The following is an 18643-nucleotide window of genomic DNA, read 5'->3' on the forward strand; positions in this document are numbered from 1 at the left end:
TTTAGGAGCTTCTTGCTGGTGTCAAGATGGTTTAGCAGAATTTGGAAAAAGTTATTGCCTGTGAAACAGGTTTTTTTCCCTCTGTTTCTGAGGACCCAAGCCTAAAAGGAAGAGACTATATTTATTCTATCTGGCTGATTTTTCACTTGCTTTCTTTTTTCCAGATAATCACTAATGTTGTATTAAAACAATGTGCTACTTCCAGAACCGAGATGTCCAGCTCTCCACTTTCCTTTCCTAAATCTTTCAAGCACTAGGAACTGAATTTACTGGTTGATGTAATGTCTTAATACTCCTTCTCCATAGAATATTATGTGAAGGATTCCAAAGGAGGGAATTTAGAATGATTCATCCCAATTAATTCAGGGAAGTATCAACATTGCAAAAACCTCTGGTCCTTTTGGGATTAATATTCCCTGGAGTGAACTGCCTGAGGGCTGTCTTAACTCAAGGGCAAAAGGGAAGCTTCTCAGTAATCCTGTTAATTTAGCATTCTTTCTACTTATATTTTCAAAGTACTGCAGAGCTAGTTGTTCTTTGAATATTTTATTCAAAGAAAAATGATCTGTGGCCTAGGTACCTAGGTTTGGCCTTCTTCTCAGAGGCCCTTTCTGAATAAGAGATCTTCTCCTTTTCAGACCCTTGAGGTTCTCACTGCGCAAGAGCCAACAGAAACTAATTTTTCTCACCTGTGTTTCATCTGATCTGCAGCTTTTTTTGATGAGTAGAAACATTTTGAACTAAAATGTTTATGAACTATCTCGCTGTAAAAAAAAATTGGAATAGGAATGCTGTGGGCTCTGTCCCAGTAGAAGAGGAGCCTTAAAATATTTTAAACAGTGTTATTTACCACACAAATCTTCCCAATTCTGAAGTAGTATTACAATACAAAATTAATTAACAGACTTAAACAAGTACAATGATTTTCTCTTGCTCTCTGTCCTTGGAGTTAATAAAGTGCAATGTATCTTAGCTGCATTGTTGTGTGGAGGCAGCAGTAGAGTATTGAATTGAAAAAAATAAACTTCAACTGTTAGCACGGAATTTAGATTAAAAATATAAACTCTAAAGACTGTGTGACGATTTTGTGAAAGACTACCTGATAATTACACAAAAGGCACTTATATTAACATAATTGCATGATCATCTAAATCTACAGCTTTTGTCACAAGGTAAGGCTAAGATTCACCATTATTTCTTACCAAAAGCAATCTTTGAACATGAACTATTCAGATATTACAACCCCCTGTACTCGTTTGAAATTAAATTTTTGAGAAAGTCCACTCTTGCCAGCTATCATAATTTGAAAGAAAGTGAAATAATTACTAACTTCATTACATGATTTTTTCCATTAATTTGGGCATTAGATCACTGCTTATTAGATAATTGGCATTGTCATACAGTTTATTAGAATATATTAATAGAAACCTGAAACTGGTCACGTAGTTTGGATTGAAAGCATCAGAGGTGTGTTTATAATATTTTTTAAGCTGGTAGGCCTGATTCAAACGTAAGTTGTTGATTAATGTGGAGTGTTGTGGTTTAACCCCAGCCAGCAACTAAGCACCATGCAGCCGCTCGCTCACTCCCCGCCCCCTGCAGTGGGATGGGGGAGAAAATCGGGAAAAGAAGTAAAACTCATGGGTTGAGATAAGAATGGTTTAATAGAACAGGAAAGAGGAAACTAATAATGATAATGATAACACTAATAAAATGACAACAGTAATAATAAAAGGATTAGAATGTACAAATGATGCACAGTGCAACTGCTCACCACCTGCTGATCGATGCCCAGTTAGTCCCTGAGCGGTGATCCCCCCGCCCCCACTCCCCCCAGTTTATATACTAGATGTGACGTCACATGGTATGGAATACCCCATTGGCCACTTTGGGTCAGGTGCCCTGGCTGTGTCCTGTGCCAACTTCTTGTGCCCCTCCAGCTTTCTCGCTGGCTGGGGATGAGAAGCTGAAAAATCCTTGACTTGAGACTAAACACTACTGAGCAACAACTGAAAACATCAGTGTTATCAACATTCTTCTCATGCTGAACTCAAAACGTAGCACTGTACCAGCTACTAGGAAGACAATTAACTCTCTCAGCTGAAACCAGGACATGGAGATAGGAAGATAGTATTGTCCAGTACTGCGAAATGTAAAAGATAAAAAAACTCCCAAACCTCCTTTCAACCCTCCCCCAACTTTTCAGCTGTTCTGAACCAGCATGGATTGTCATGCAGAGAGGGTGGTTATTGACATGTGAATCTGTTTTTATTGTAGCTGACTTTGGGCTTGCAAAGCAAAAGCAAGAAAACAGCAAACTTGCATCAGTAGTGGGAACCATTCTGTACTCATGGTAAGTACTCCTTCATACAATATTCGGTACAGTGACTTCCATCTTCATGGTTACTTTTTTTGAGCAGACAGGCAAATTACAATGGAGTAAGGAACAAGGTGCAAGTTACCCACACACAGCTACTCTGCAGTAGTTGGTTGCCTGCCTATTTTGCTGTTGCGTGTTCTTGCACATGGCGTTTACAATGGGTTAAGTTGGTGCAAAAATGACGTAACCATGGTTGTGTAGTAACTTACTCATCTATCTATATCCTTATAGATAAAGAAATGTGTTTTCAAGTTATAAAAAGATCTATGTAAACAATGTAAATTAATTTTAATGGCTTTTAATGTAATTGTGGCTTCAACGTTCAGTTACGTTGTACATATGCACAACTTACCTTCTGAAAAATATTTGAAATTGGTCCTAGTGGATTTGTTTTGGACCAGTAGGCATTTGGTTTTCATAATTGAACTGAAAAAATATTTGCTGAAGTTTGACATTTTCAATGGTGGAAAAGCATGACACACGTTTGCAATTTAAGCTTAGTAAACGCATAAATGACTGCTCTAAAATTTTGCCTTAGACAGTACATTATTCAGACTGTTGAATGAGCTGCAGTTTCCTTTGGCATCCCATTTGTAAGCAAGCCAAAGTGAAGAACCATATTGCGTTAAATTGCGGTGCCAATATAGCTACCTAAGCTCCTAGATTACTGCTGACTTGTGTGGTTTTTTTTTCTCAAGAGCGTGGAATAGAACGCATTTCCTATCCAAAAGGTTCCCCACAATATGTAAACAGTGTACGTAATTGAGAGTATATGCATGTCAGATTCTCTCAAACAAAAGTAATTTTGGGCAGGACAGAGTATTGATTTTTGTGTTGCATGATGTATAAATAACAAACATGCCTGTTAGTTGAGGTTACTGTATTGCGAACATAAGGGAGCAAATGTACTCTGGGTAAAAATCTAAATTGTAGAAAGCACAAGCTCAGTATTCATCTAATAGCAGTTGATGGGTTCTGGGCCTCCCATTTAAGCTGAGAGTTTCTATTGATTGAAAAGCTAACATCAGAAATCAATTAAGGAATTGCTAATCTGTGCCACAGTTCTGGATCTCTCCATTTGCAAAATTATTGGTTAAGCTTTGCCTACCCTAACTACTGCTTTATTAAGGAAATATGTTTACAGTATGTTCAGCTGAAGTGTTGCAGATCTAAATATTCCTTATTGCTGCATGGGCTTGTTCCAGCTTCTTTGCAACACCTTTGTATGTACAGCTGCTGTTCCCTCTCTTCAGAGTCACTCTGTTGCTTCTATTCATTGTCCAGCTTTCTAAGGTCAGAAGTTGGTTTTCTTTTAGGGACTTCTGGTGCTCTTGCTTCCACTACTATAAATTGCCAATTCTAGCTCCTGTAAATGACCAGGTGATCCGCCTCATGGATGAGGGAAAGGCTGTGGATGTTGTCTCCCTGGACTTCAGTAAGGTCTTTGACAGTCTCTCATGGCATACTCCTTGAGAAGCTGGCGGCTCATGGCTTAGACAAGTGTACTCTTCGCTGGGTAAAAAACTGGCTGCATGGACGAGCCCAGAGGGTTGTGGTGAATGTGGTTAAATCCAGTTGGCAGCAGGTCACAAGTGGTATTGCCTCAGGGATCTTTATCAATGATGTGGACCAGGGGATCGCGTGCACCCTCAGTCAGTTTGCAGATGACACCAAGTTGGGAGGCAGGGTTGATCTGCTCGAGGGTAGGAAGGCTTTACAGAGGGATCTGGACAGGCTGGATCGATGGGCTGAGGCCAATTGTATGAAGTTCAACAAGGCCAAGTGCCGGGTCCTGCACTTCGGTCACGGCAACCCCATGCAGCGCTACAGGCTTGGGGAAGAGCAGCTGGAAAGCTGCCTGGTGGAAAAAGACCTGGGCGTGCTGGTTGACAGCCGGCTGAATATGAGCCAGCAGTGTGCCCAGGTGGCCAAGAAGGCCAATGGCATCCTGGCCTGCATCAGAAATAGTGTGGCCAGCAGGAGCAGGGAGGTGATTGTTCCCCTGTATTCGGCACTGGTGAGGCCGCACCTCGAGTACTGTGTTCAGTTTTGGGCCCCTCACTACAGGAAAGACATTGAGGTGCTGGAACGTGTCCAGAGAAGGGCAACCAAGTTGGTGAGGGGCCTTGAGCACAAGTCTTACGAGGACCGGTTGAGGGAGCTGGGGCTGTTTAGTCTGGAGAAGAGGAGGCTGAGGGGAGACCTTATCACTCTCTACAACTACCTGAAAGGGGGTTGTAGTGAGGTGGGTTCTGCCAGGTGGCTGGAGATAGGACGAGAGGAAATGGCCTCAAGTTGCGGCAAGGGAGGTTTAGATTGGATATTAGGAAAAATTTCTTTACTGAGAGGGTTGTCAGGCATTGGAACAGGCTGCCCAGGGAAGTGGTTGAGTCGCCATCCCTGGAGGTATTCAAAAAGTGCGTAGACAAGGCACTTCAGGGCATGGTTGACGGTTGGACTCGATGATTTTAAAGGTCTTTTCCAACCTAAATGATTCTATGATTCTATGAAATAAAGTGAAGTTTATTTGGCATAGGGAATAGAAAAAGAAAACTACAATGAATGAAACATAAACAAACCAAGAATGTTGCACAGAATGCGATCTATAATATTGTTTTCTGTTTTCATCAGAAATTTTAGTTTACAAAATACCTGCCAATAAGGAGAAAAACCTGACAGAACATTGTATGTTGGCCCTCAGGGTCACTGAGTTGTAATTTTCTTATCCTATCTGCATTCAGTTCTTTTTTTTTCCTGTTAGATTCTTTTGCTCTTGTCTTTGAGTCTTTTCATGTTTTATAGGAAATTTTTATTTGAGAGTAGTGTTCTGTAGATTTAAATACTCTTTATTTTTTTTTTTTAATGTTTGCTTAGACCATGTTTATTATTATTCTCATACTCTGTCTTTGTACATGGAAGTTCACATCAGAGCTAGGACTTTGGCAGTTCTTTTTCCACCTCTTTGTCCAGTTATTTGGATGTAGGCATGAGGATAAAATGTCACTTATATGTTGCAGTCTTTCAGTAAGTGGTCTTTTGGGACATTACTTGTCAGTTCAACTCCACAGGCAAAATCATGGAAGCAGTGATCCTTGCCTGTCTGCAGTCAGAAAAGAGAACAAGGATACAGTACTGATGTCTTTGTATTTAAAATGTATGCTTGAGTAATATTTAAAATGACAGGCTAAAGCATTAAAGTCTTTCCAATGTCGTCATAATTTAAGAATGTTAAAAAGGCCTTGCAAACAGCTGAATGCACTGGATGCCACCTTCAAGGTACTTGGCTAGTACTGTGTGTGACAGTGGGCTTTTTGATATGGAAACCTGTTCACAAGGAATGAGGTGAACTGATAGAGTATTTTAACACAAGTAATGAAGCAGAAGTCAGAGCCTATAGACTTAATCAGTGCTTGGACTAGATAATTTTTGTGGGTTTGGGGTTTTTTTTGCATGATTTAAGTAGATGTGAAGGGCTGTAAAATAATAAAAATATTGGGAATGCATATCTACCAAGAGCAGCAATATTAGTTCCTGCACAAAAAAAAGGAAAGGAGGAAGAGAAAGAACTGAGACAGCATTGTCATTTTAGAGTGGTAGGAATTACTTCTGAATTGACAGGGTAATAGCTCTTGGTAGTTTGATATGCAACCCACCCTTCTTGGAGCAGACAATATAGTACAGAAACAAAATAATAAATGTCAAATGTAGCATCTGATGCTTATTGTTTAAATTTGGCTATGAAGTATTTTGCAGAGTGGTTCAGATAAAAATGTATTACTATATGTACCAAACATGTTTGAATTTGGGGCTGGCTGAATCAATTTGCTAATGCAATTTTTAAAAAACTCTGTCATCATAAAATAACAGCAGACACTGTTTTATGTTTAGAGAGGGGCTTATATAATTGTGCTTTGTAATTGTGATGGTTTTTAATTCTACATCATACTAGGTTTTATTCTGCTATCATACTAATTAAATTCGTTTTAATTGGTTATGTCTTTGAATTAAAATATCCAGCAATGTTTATGTTTGAACACCAAATGTATTAAATGGATGTGTTTACACTTAATACATTAAAAATTGAGGAAAAGACTGCTTTAGGGAATTGGTAATGAATTCTGAAGTCTTTTGCCAGCTCATAAGTCACCAGAAACAATCCACTCCAAGTTAGTGGTGACAGAGTCTTTATTATCCTGCTGTCTCAAAGGCCTTCCCAGAAGAGACACAGCAAATTGTACATGGTTATAGAGAATGATGTTTCCTTTTATGTATATCTGCCATTTCTTTGTTTCACAAGAAGGATTGTAACTTATGAAGGGGATGTATCGACAACAGATCAAGAGAGATAAGTAAAAGTTAGCTGAGTCATGGTTCTGATAACTGCTTTTGTAATTTTACATGTATACAGAAATTTTAGAAAAACTCTGGGAATTGAAGTAAATTTTGAGATTGGGATGGAATAGAGAATCCCATCACAATTCCTTGAGAACTTGACTGATCTTGAAAAGCTGTTGGGAAACTGTGAAGAAGAGCAGACCTGTCATGTATCATTAAAAAGTAGGTGAGAATGTTCCACGTTAGTTGGTGAACTAACTTGAACTTTCTGAAACATAATTGTTCTAAAATGTTGGAAAACTGATACACAGAACAATGTTATGTAAGATTTGGCTTTTTGTGCTAAAGTTGAGGTGTTTCCTCTTTGTGGTGTTTTGAGGAAACTCTCATTTTTGTGGTAATTAGAGGTACTATTTTACTTGTGTCCATCTTCTGTGCTGTGGAGGAGAAAATATTCCTGGATCTTAGTTTCTGCTTATGGACTACACAGTCAGTCTGCATACTGTGTTATGTTACCCAAATTTCTTTTCTAGTACTGGTCACTGCTTCTATTTAAAACCATATCTTGTGAGAGCACTGCGTAAATCAATATTGTGATATGATTTCATGCAGAGATCTGTAATAGCTGGTTTTTTCATTGCTTATTCTGGTGACATGATAATATTTTCACTTATTTAAAGCATTTTTGTGTTGGGAAGGACAATTTAAGATGAGGGAGTGTGTTGTACTTTCATACATACTTAATTTTTAGCCTGCTTTTTGATGCTACATGATCACCCCCCACCATAAGACATAACTTAATACTAGACAGGAGAGAACGCAAAAAAATCTTGGACTAAAAGAAAGCAGGCCACTTTGGAAATGACATGGACTAGTTCATACAGATTTTTTTTCTATCCAAAGAAGAGAAGAGTTCTTTTACTCACAAAGGCTTAGCAGTAGCTTAAAGTCATAGCACAGGTTTTCTTGATGAAAGGGAGTGTGAAAACATACAGGTTAGTTTCTTTACTTGTTTTCTAACAAGTGAGTAGTGCTGATCTAGCTTCTAAAGAGTTACTTTAATGCTTGAAAAAAAAAAACCCCAAGTAGTGTTTGTAATAATTTTATAGACTCCATGATGAATTTAAAGTGCTATCTTAAAAAAAAAAAAAAAAAAGTACTGTTCTACGAACATAACAGGTTATAAACCAGTAATGTACTTCTTGGAAATATTTCTTTCTGTAGAACTTGTATAACAATTATTTTAATGTATATTAATTATTATGTTATAATCCCTTTGGAAGAGATAATAATAATGAATGAACACTTTTTATTAGAATAAGATTAATGATTTCATCAAACTAATTTATGAGCTTGTAAATGTCTTTTAGTGCAATGTTAATGGTATTTGCTTGCTAGAATTATTCTTTTTTAATTTTTCTTTCAAGTAATGTCAAATGAGCTACATTTAGATGAACGATGTTACTATGACATCTGAACTACAGGACTTAGAATACTTTTGGTGGGTTTTTTTCTGTTTTTTCCCATTCTCTTCTCACTTAGATGTCAGCTGTATTGGTATCTTGGCAGATCCTTACCATTTCTAAATCTTTACTATTTCTTGTTCTGCTTTACTTTGCTGCTTGGTATATGGTGTGCTGTTTCAATTTCTAGTGCCATTATATGTCATCTTGCTGTCTTTGATCTTTCCTTAATAGTGTGTTTGCTGTTTTACCATGTCTTTGGTGGTCAGTTAAAGCTACTTCCTGTTTTCACTTGGGTCTTGGGCTTTAGTTTCTGGTGTGGCTTTTGTTCAGTTGCTTGCTTTTTCATAGTAGCTAGATTTCAAAGCTCTGTCAAGGATTGTTCATACTGCCTTACTCTTTCCTTGGTTTGTTCCATCTCTTTTATACTATTTCTTGGGTTTTTTTCACAGCTGAGTTTTGCACAGAATGGTGATTTTTGTTGTTACAATAACTTTAATGTTAGAGTGAGAGAAAGCACATGCCACTGTAACAGAATAGAGTTCTTGGACTTTATGGAGACATTATTAGAATAAGCACCAGAGTGATAAGTGGCCATGTCTCATTAGAGAAATGTTAATATTGGATTCTTAAGCATCTGCTCTCCCCTTTTTACCCTCTCCTGTTTTGTGCAGTAGTAGATTCACTGTCTATTTCAAGGAATGGCAGGCCAGCTACGGCTTAAGAATTACTGGAGGCAGCATGAGGTATGCTAGGCATCTGACTGAAAGAACAGCCACGTCAAGAATTGACTAACAAGTAGGAGGCTGAATGTTTATAATACTCTTCTAGAATAATTGAAATAAAGAAAATAATTAGAATCAGAAATAGGATAGACATCTGGTTAAGAAAAGCAATAAAGAGGTATTGATGCCTTCTAAATGAACAAGAGGTTAATGTTTGAGTCATCTGCAAGCAGAGCAGCCTATAGTCTTTCCTTTTGTTTCCTCTCTTACCATAAGTGACCATATTTTCTGCTTGAGTTGCATCCCTAATCTTATCAGGGTCTTATTTAAAATAGATGTTATGAAAGATTCTGTTTTGAGTGAAAGAGGGGAGAGGTAAAAATAAATTATTTGCTGATACTTGATTAGCTTTTGTGGGCTTAATAATTTGGAGTTAAACTGCCTTTTATTATGTTACTCACATTGGCAGCTGATGTTTTCCATACTTAGAGTCCTCAAACTTCTTGGTTACGGCTGGTCATTGCTTACAGGAATGTCATAAGGCGGTTGAATTTAAATACCCCATGATTTCAGACAGACGTATATATCTGCATTTGCTATCTATTCTGCTGAAGAAAGCTCTTTTCCTGGGTTACTGCTCAATGTCTGGGCCCTCCACTACTTGAGCTGCACAAGCAAGGGTCAATGATTTTATGACTAAAGAGGTAGTACAGTGTTATCCAGGGATGTAGCAGTGAGTTAGCTATAGGATCCCAACTGCAGACAAGTAGTCTTTTATTTTTATAGACATCAAAGTGCCCAGTTATTAAATTGGGAGATGCAGGAGTGTGTTGTAAATGTAATTTGTGGTAGGTTTTGTTGATTGCTATTTACAATTTAACATGTACAGTATTATCTTTCTACTTCCTACCTCAAGAAGAGTTGATAAAGGCTTTAGTTTATTCCTGAAAGGAATTTTAGAGAGAATTTAGAGAAGAAAATAGTGGAATTAAATGTTTTTTTTCATCACAGGGTCATGTGACAGTTCAGTTTAGGTCACTTGTCCTATTTTGCTTCTGGCCAATTTCTTAAGGGTGCCCATTACTGTGGTTAGGGAGTGAGCTGAATAGAATGAGGTGATATCTCAAACATCTTCCTTCCTTCTCTTTAGTCTTTGCACAGTTTCCTATGTAGCCTTACTTTTCTAGCTGGTGTTTGTAAGTAAGCCATCAAGCAATAAATTCTTTGTTTAATATTCAAATATATAATAAGTTATGCCTAGATTATTATGTTATGACCATGTGCTCATATTTCATCTACTGACTTCCGTGAGGGTTTTTGCAGCCATCGGGATCAACAGACTTTATTTAGATTTGGGAATTTTAAATCCTATATAAAAGAAGGCAATGAAGTTACCATCTTATTTGGGTAAAATCTTCACCTGTCTGCTTTTTTTTTTTTTGACATTTAATCCATACTGAATGTGATTGCTAGACAGAAAAGTAGTTAGTTAATTATCTTGTATATTAGGTTCCAGCAAATCCAAATACTTGCAAAGTCATCTGATTCATACCTTACTGTGAGAAACATTACTGTCAGAAACTAGTCTCTGTGTGGCTGGGATTCATCTTGCTTATATGTAGTCATTAAAAAACTAGGCATCTTATTCAATTCAAGAAGGTAGATGGTTACTGAAAGTAACAGAAAAAAATAGACACTTCAATAATGAATTTCATCCCATCTGTCTTAAACAGCTATTTTAGGATGAGATGAATCAACCACTTGATGTGCCTTTCTCTCTCCATTTGCTACAGAGGGATCTGGAGCACTAGCTTAGCATAAATCTGATTTATAGGAGTTTAAATTTAGGTGAAATTAACACCTTACATGAAATCAGTTATTAAAGATATAGCTTTGGTTTAGAGTTGTTGTAGAATTGGATTTGGTACTGCTTGTGGTCATCTTCCTGCAGATACTTATTTTTCCATGTCTCCCTTTCAATTTTAAATATTCATGCAATTTCTTGATAAGCTGGCTTAGTTGGACAAAGGCACTGAATTAAGTTCATTCTGAAAGGCATATAGCTCAATAAGCAAAATCCTGTACCATTTTTTAAGTGTTCAGATTTCTGTTCCATAGATAAAAGGAAAAAAGTTTTTTATTCTCTCGAGCTGTTTGTATAGTTACAGACCTAAGGCTAATTCCTCAAAGCATTTTATAGGAAATTGCAGTTATAATTCACTGGAAAAGACCTCTGGTTGGAAGGAATCAATTATTAGAAGTATCTGTCAGATGCGTGTTATAAGTACCGTTTAGAATATGAGTGTTTCAGTTTTTATGTATACGGATAGCACTTTGCCATAACTTACAGATACAATTTATCTACAGCGTTTCTGTTAAAACTGTCAGCTTGACAATCTGCTAGATATTTTTGTATGAATAAGAACATCAGATGTGTGGACCATGCAGTGATGCTTGCCTTTAATAATATAAACGAAATATCACATTGGAGGGAAATTTTATTTTGTAAGTTTCAGAATCTGGCTTCCTCTTGTTGTTTTAGACTTTGTTCCATGATGTGTCTGAAGGAATAATAGGTGTAAATTAGAATTTTAATGTGTTTTTCTGTTTTAAGCCTCTCAGAGGCTCTGTATGTAATAGTGGAACACTAAACTACATATAACGATACTTTGATTTGTCCTTATAATTTACTCAGAGATGCATATGATAATCTTGAAAATTTAGATGCATAAAAAAGTTGCAACAGCTATGCACATTTTGAGCTTGATTAGATAACTGTATTTTCATTACAGTGTGAAAGGTGATACTTCATGACATTTTTCAGTAATAGTAAGACAACTGAAGGAAGAAGCAGCTTGCTATAAACAACACCTTTTCTAATAGAGCCTGCAAGGATTTTTAAATTGTCCTTGAAACAAGTTTTTTAAAAAGTGAAGGCCTAGAAACATGTAATAGTTTTACACACTGACTCCCAGCAAGTTTTTTTTCCAGATCAACAGATACAGCGTAAAGACAAGAAGGGCAAATTCAAACTGAATTGTGTGGTATTTTCCCAATGTGCCTACACACTGTATCCTGATGGGGAGAAAAAGCATTACAAATAGATCCTTAACTTTTAAAAAGTTTATAGAAACCCTTCAGTTTGCATTAAATGCACATAAAAGCCCATGAAACTCCAATATTTGTGGTCTGCCTGTAGAGGTTACTTAAATATTGATAACTTTGGCCCTTGCATTATGTTGAGAGTTCTCCCAATTTTTGTTGCCAGCCTTAGTCAATAGTACTGTACACTGTAAGCACTCACAAATTGCTTTATTTCTGAAATGAAATATTTGCAGAATACCATTCTGGCTGGAAAATTCTAGAGGCCCAAAATGTATCTTTGAGTAGTACTGTGTATATATGTATACACATGTATATATATGGACACACATAGACATGTACACACACACATATGTAAAGATCAGTGAGAATGTTCATACTTGTAGAGTAGTTCAGTTTAGATAGCATAGGACAGATACTGTCATGCTTTTTTTAGTTTAATTCATTGTTCCACATGGTCAAATTAAGCATAGATTTGTTTATCCATCTAGCAACACTGTTTCTGGCATAACTATATTTGAACAAAGTTGTCATGTTGATGTCTGCCACGCTTTCAAGTACATATGACCCTATACGTTATGAGAATTCTTGGCAGCTTTTTTGTTCTACCTGCTGCCATTGATACTTAAGTAAAAGACTTTGAAATTGCCCAGTGGTGTCCCAGCAAGTACGCAACTGCCATGTCTGGGAATTTTTGGAGCATGTTCTTTTCCATGTATTCAAACATGAGAACATTTAGATATGGATGTCTGTTTGGCAGCATACTCGGTGAACATCAGTGAAATGTATCCTTCAGTTTTAAAGATACTTTTTAAAAAGACACTTATGCAATGAGATTCAGAAAGAAGTTGTTTTCACTAGTGCTAAAGGTTCCTATGTGTAAAAGCAGTGAAAATATAAAGTTGCCACAAAAAAAGAAGTCTGTTAGATAAATACATGAATCTTCTAACTGCCAGAGATGTATGCTCTTGCAGAAAAAGTACAGAGTTCAAAGATGGGAGAACACGTAGTAGTTGAATGTACCTTGCTGGTCTTCTACTTCTGAGTATGAGCACAGAATTCCTCACAATAAAATTCTTCTGCTCTTTTCAGCAGCTTTTTATATAGGCTTTATGCTCAGAAGGAGGAACTGAGAAGAAATATGCTGAAGCTTTTTATACATTTTCTTGGTTTAGTTATTTTTTGATTGACTAAATTTTTCTTACTTAGCAAAGGTAAAAAAAAAATTTCAGTTGAGCGTTATGAACTAAGAGTAAAACTGAAAGTTGTGTTTCAGTGGAAGCTGCTTTTATATTTATAAAGTTGGCCTCTTGACACTTATATTTAGTATCTGTCTTCCCTAGAAAAAGCCTCCCAAATTTTTGCCAGTACCAGTTGTTTGTAGTGATATAAACTGTGTTGATGAAAGGATTCAAGGAAAAAAAAACCAACAGTGGAAACCACCCCCCCCCCAACCAGACATACCACTCCTGGGCCAATGCAAGCATTTGCATAAACATATGATAATGAACTAGATTAGAGAACTGACCTGGCTGAAAAATAATTTAGATTATTTTTCAGGTGCATCAGGTTTTTGGTGTGATGCATAATGCAGCTGTAGAGGTACTTGTGCTAGCACAGCAGAGCAGACAGTGGCGGTAAAGAGTGACTGGGAGCAGCAGGAGCAAACCAACATCTTGGCTTACAGTATTTTTCAAATTGTGTATTTGAAAGAGCCTAAACAACTTACCACATGTGAGGCTGTTTTGGCCTTCACAGTTTCATATGTGCTCCAAGTTTTGCTGGGAAAAAAGTAGGTATGAGTGACTCTTTTCACTTGGGCATTAGGAAGAGGACCTTGTGCTTTGAACATGCTTCTGCCTTGAATATTTAATGATTTAGGTATGAAGAAGATTTTTGTTTGTTTGGTTTTGTTTAACAAAGCAATAGGAGTAAAGAACAATAGAGTAAACTTTTTAAAAAATGTGATTTGGTTTGTATTAATATATGACATAGGAGAATTAGAAGTGAATTGCTGGCAGTTTTTCATGTGTTCTAGAACACTGTCTTATTACACTGCTAGAGGCCATAAATTATTTTTCAAACTTGATATATTTGGGATCTCTAAGCAATAATGTATAATGTTAGCACACATAAAAGCCTAAAGGTTTGTAAATTGAAAGAAATACAAATCAGTTGTTGAATGTTAACTGGATGTTTGTATCTTTATTTTCAAAACTGTAAAATAAAAAACCCAAAAGGGTGGGGTATAAAACATCTGCTTCTGTTTTAGACAGAGAGACACCGAATATGTGCTGAAAGAAGGCAGTAAGTTAGTGATTTCTCTCCATTGTTGATCAACAGCATTGTAGCTGAGAGCTACACTGGTTTATTACTGGGATCTTGTTTTTACACATTTCTCAGTGCTCATTGGCATTTCAGATTGAGACAGACTACCAACTTTACTGCTATTTGCAGTGAAACCTGTTCTTCCACATCAAACCAGGCTTTTTTTTTTTTTTTTTTTTAAGATTTTAGTAAAAACGTGAGGGAGATATTATCATAGTCTGCTGTATCCTACAGTTATTAATGGCCTGTCACTGACCTCAGATTGGTTTTGCCTCTTATAGACTAAATTATATGAATGTAGCAGAGCTTTCTGGGCAGAGACAGGCAGTGCTTGGACTAGAAAATGAAACTGTTGAGATTACACTGATGAGAGCGCAATTATACACATGAAAGTTACCTCTCTTGGCTGACTTCACCCGTTTAAAAATTACGTTCCCCACTTGGTGGCAAGAGGATTTATTACACCGTAAAATTGCAACCTGAAGGTAGTAAATTTCTTCCCTACCCACATACATTTTAAAAAATGGTGGAAATGATGAATTTTTCTATAGGCATCAGCAGAGCTTTAGGATGTCTGAAAAGGTGTCTTTTGTGAAGAAGAAATTTTATATATATAATATTTTACAAAAATATTTAACATAACTTGTAATGAGAAAAATGTATACAAGTTAGAAGACAATGTAATAAATTATTATAGAATTACTTGGCAATACATTTCAAAACAGAAAACTGTGAAGGCAAAATTTTTAACTAGTGATTGAAAATCCTGTTCCAGCTTCATCACTCAAGGGATAAACAGAATATACCCAAAAGGCTTGTGCTGAATTCTTCTTGTAGGTGAGAAATGCAAATAGCTTTCAGCAGTGTTCATGAAGCTCTTTATTCAAACTGTCAGTTTTGTGGCTCCTGTTTCTTCTTCCATTGCTTTTAGTGGTAATTATGAAGCTATAATACTGAATGCATATCTGTAGCTTACAGCAAACTATCCAGAGAAAAATTGTGACAAGAGGCAACTGCTTTTCTATTTTTCTTTTTTTTCTCCTTTGGGATGGTGCTGATAGTGAGCAGCTTCTTCTTTTTTTTTTTTTTCCTTGTCTTTTTTTCCCCTCTTTCTGTGATTCAGAGAACTGATTATAGAGTAGATCTGTGGTGTTTTACACTGGCCTCACAAATTATCCTGCAGTAGTTTAGTGGTGCTCAAACACAAGCATACCCTTGATTTTCTCATTCTTTGGACTGAAATTGGTGGTCTTGGCCCTTTTCTGAGAAATAGACATTCATGGAAACAGGAGAAATTCTAACTTGATATAAGACAAATTTTTTTTCACCATTATAACAGTCAAATGTAGAACAGGCTGCCCAGAGAGGTTGTGTAGTCTTCCACCTCTGAAGGTTTTCAAGACACTACTGGAAAAATCCCTGGTTAGCCTGGGCCAGAGAATGGCAGTCTCATTTTCATGGTGAATTGTGGCAGTTATAGGTGCAAAGATTGTGTAAATCCCTTCCTCTACTTTGCTTTGATGAGTTCTGCCAGCAACTAAAAAGGCTATCCATTGCAAGAAAGTATTATTTTATAGGTATCTTAACAAAGAAATTGGAATATCTGAAGCTAATAGAAGCTGCAGAGACTCTTTTAGTATTTGGAACCAAAAAAAAAAAGGTTTATCAGTATATGGCAAACTTGTCTACCATCTCTCCTACTGTCCTATCTCCAACAGTGGCAATAAGTCAATATCCATAGGGAAGGAAGAATGGGATAAGCATATTTGATACTTTGCTAGCCTCCCAACCATTTTCAGCTTGGGTTGCTTCCTGAACTAGGTATGGTTTCTAGGCATGAGTGTTTGTATAGCCACCACCAACTGCAGAAATCTCTGTCAAACTTTAAATAATTAATTGGAGGAATGATAAAGACTAAAAGCAATAACTCTGCCATTGTTAAAATCTTCTGCAGTGGTGTTTGCTTCTTATTTATTTACTCTTCCATTCCAGCCATCACCTCTTCTGGGAGTTAGTCTTGAAGAATCACTCTTATTTTAATTAGTCCATAACTGTCTAGTTGAAATCATGTCTCATTTGAAAATACTCCTCATACTGTAGGATGACATATACCAGCTTGTTCTTACACCTGTCAGGAGCACTTGGATTAACCAGTGAACACTGTACCAAGACAACTGACGAGTGGCTTATTGAAGTTCTGTGCAGCTTGGGAAATCTTTACTGATTGTGTCCCATGTAAAGGCAGCCTGATAGTATTAACAACATTTCTTAGAAGCTTTAGAAGCTCTAGAAAATTAATGCTGTTTTGAAAACATCATTCCCTCAGCTCCTCCTTGCCTCCCTCTCCAAATTCAGGACTTCTTCCTTCATTTTCGAATTTCTATCCACTAATAACTAATGTGAACATGAGCTAATCCAGTGAGGATAGTCATCTTTCATATAGGTATGTGATAGTACTAATGTAGCAGATTCAGATTGGCACAGTCTGTTTGTAAATCTCTGTTAAAAGTATTCTTAAACAAAAACCATGACAAAATAACATCAGTGAGCAAAATTATAAATGAAAGCTTGATTGCAAAAATATCTCCAAGGCCACGTAGAGATGATTTGGTGAAGTGTGTTTGGTGTTTTACATGTAGCACAAATATTGACAAGATTTTATTTTCTTTTTTTAAATCCTAATTAAAAATGTGGGGTAGTATGGAAAGCTATCTCCTGTATTTAAAATAGCTGCTTAATTTTGCAAAAGTAGTTCAGAAGCAAAACCAGATAACTCCTTGGACTAAGCAATGGCTTAATCTAATTCAACAGTAATTTTAAGGCTGTTGGCATAGAAGACTGTTATTAAATATAAAAGCAATGCTGATATGTTGAGCAAGAGTGAACTTTCTGAGGAACAGTTATAAAACTGTCTGTTCAAGGATGCTGAGAATTTGGAGAATTATTCTGTGGATATATTTCTGTGTCTTTCATTTAGAAGAATTTAGTCTTGCTTTTGCTATGGACATTTGTTTCGTGAAGGACTCTCCTATAGTTAGCATAATGCTGCTGAAGTAAGCTTTTCCAGCTTGAATATGTAATTTGGAAATGAGCAGTGATTTGTAAACCTAGAGGAAAACTGTAGTGATTATCTTGAATATGTTAGCTGCAAGAACTAAATGACCAATTATATAACGATCTGCTGCCTCTTTTAATATCCAAGCCTGTGGATATCATAGAGTATAGCATCAGTACTGCTGCTTTGCAGCAGTATGATCAACCCTTGGAGCAATGGAAATGAAATTCTTTATCAGCTCTTAGAGTTTCTCCCTTTATGTATTTTATTTTGACACTGAATGCGTTTTATAATGTGGACATCTGTTTGCTAAAAATTTAATTAATGCCACTGTCCTATTTCAGCCAACCTAAAAATTAAAGGAAGAATCCTGCCTTTACAAATAAACCAAAAAAAATGTCATACCAATGCTACACCCTTAAATTAATTTTCAGTGTTTGTGGCTAAGACCGATTTTGTAGGGGTTTTATGGAATAAAATTCAGAGTCTGGTTCTACTCATTCTTTCTGGTCTTGACCGGACAGTGACAGTTTATACACAGTTGTCAACTGAATTAGACAAACCTTATGTACTCCCACCATGCTCCTGTTTGTGGGTAGCTGCGTAGAGGAACAGAACTGGGTACTTTCTCTGCTTGGCATCCCTCAACGGTGCAGATCCAAAAGATGCAGAACTGCAGAACTGTTTTGCTAGTCAACAAGTACTGTAGCCACCCACATTTCTAACTAGCAGATGGTGAGGCAAGCCTGTAGAACATGGTGAGAGATTTCACTGCATCTCTTCAAAGTAAATAAATAATATTTGAAAGTTCTATTTAAAAATCTAAATTACAGAATTACTTAGCCATGAAAGCATAGCATCATATAAGAATAGGATTTTGTATTCTCTGGAAAGCCTTCATGGTCACCTTAGATAAATACTACTTCAGTAATTTAAAGTACTTCTTAAGCATGAGACAGTATTTATTTAAGGTATTGGTCATCCTAATGCTCTAAATATCAGAGACTTCTGACTAAAGACATTTGTTGTGGAAGAAAAGATCAAGTAGTACTCGGCTGCAAGTCCTCCTCTTGATTTAAAAAAAAAAAAGAAAAGGGATTAGGTATGCATTTAGAACAAGAATTCTTTCTGCATGAATAAGCAGACCAAATTATTTCATTAACTTCCAGCTATTATGCATTTGTGTCAAACCCCGCTAAAACTACAACTCTGTCAGCACTGTATTCTTTCCGTATTTTCCAAATTGTAGTAGTAA

General features: G+C 36.6%; 1 protein-coding gene across 6 annotated transcripts in view; it reads left to right on the forward strand.

Annotated features, from left to right (window-relative positions):
* NEK10 (NIMA related kinase 10) overlaps positions 1 to 18643 on the forward strand; it is a 119517-nt gene that overhangs the window by 42424 nt on the left and 58450 nt on the right. For all 6 annotated transcript variants that reach the window (XM_052797737.1, XM_052797701.1, XM_052797729.1 and 3 more), the window contains one exon: positions 2278 to 2353. In XM_052797737.1, the coding sequence (XP_052653697.1) occupies positions 2278 to 2353 (76 nt within the window). The remainder of the gene's footprint in view (positions 1 to 2277; positions 2354 to 18643) is intronic.

Source organism: Harpia harpyja, chromosome 1 (assembly GCF_026419915.1).
Source record: "Harpia harpyja isolate bHarHar1 chromosome 1, bHarHar1 primary haplotype, whole genome shotgun sequence".
NCBI lineage: Eukaryota > Metazoa > Chordata > Aves > Accipitriformes > Accipitridae > Harpia > Harpia harpyja.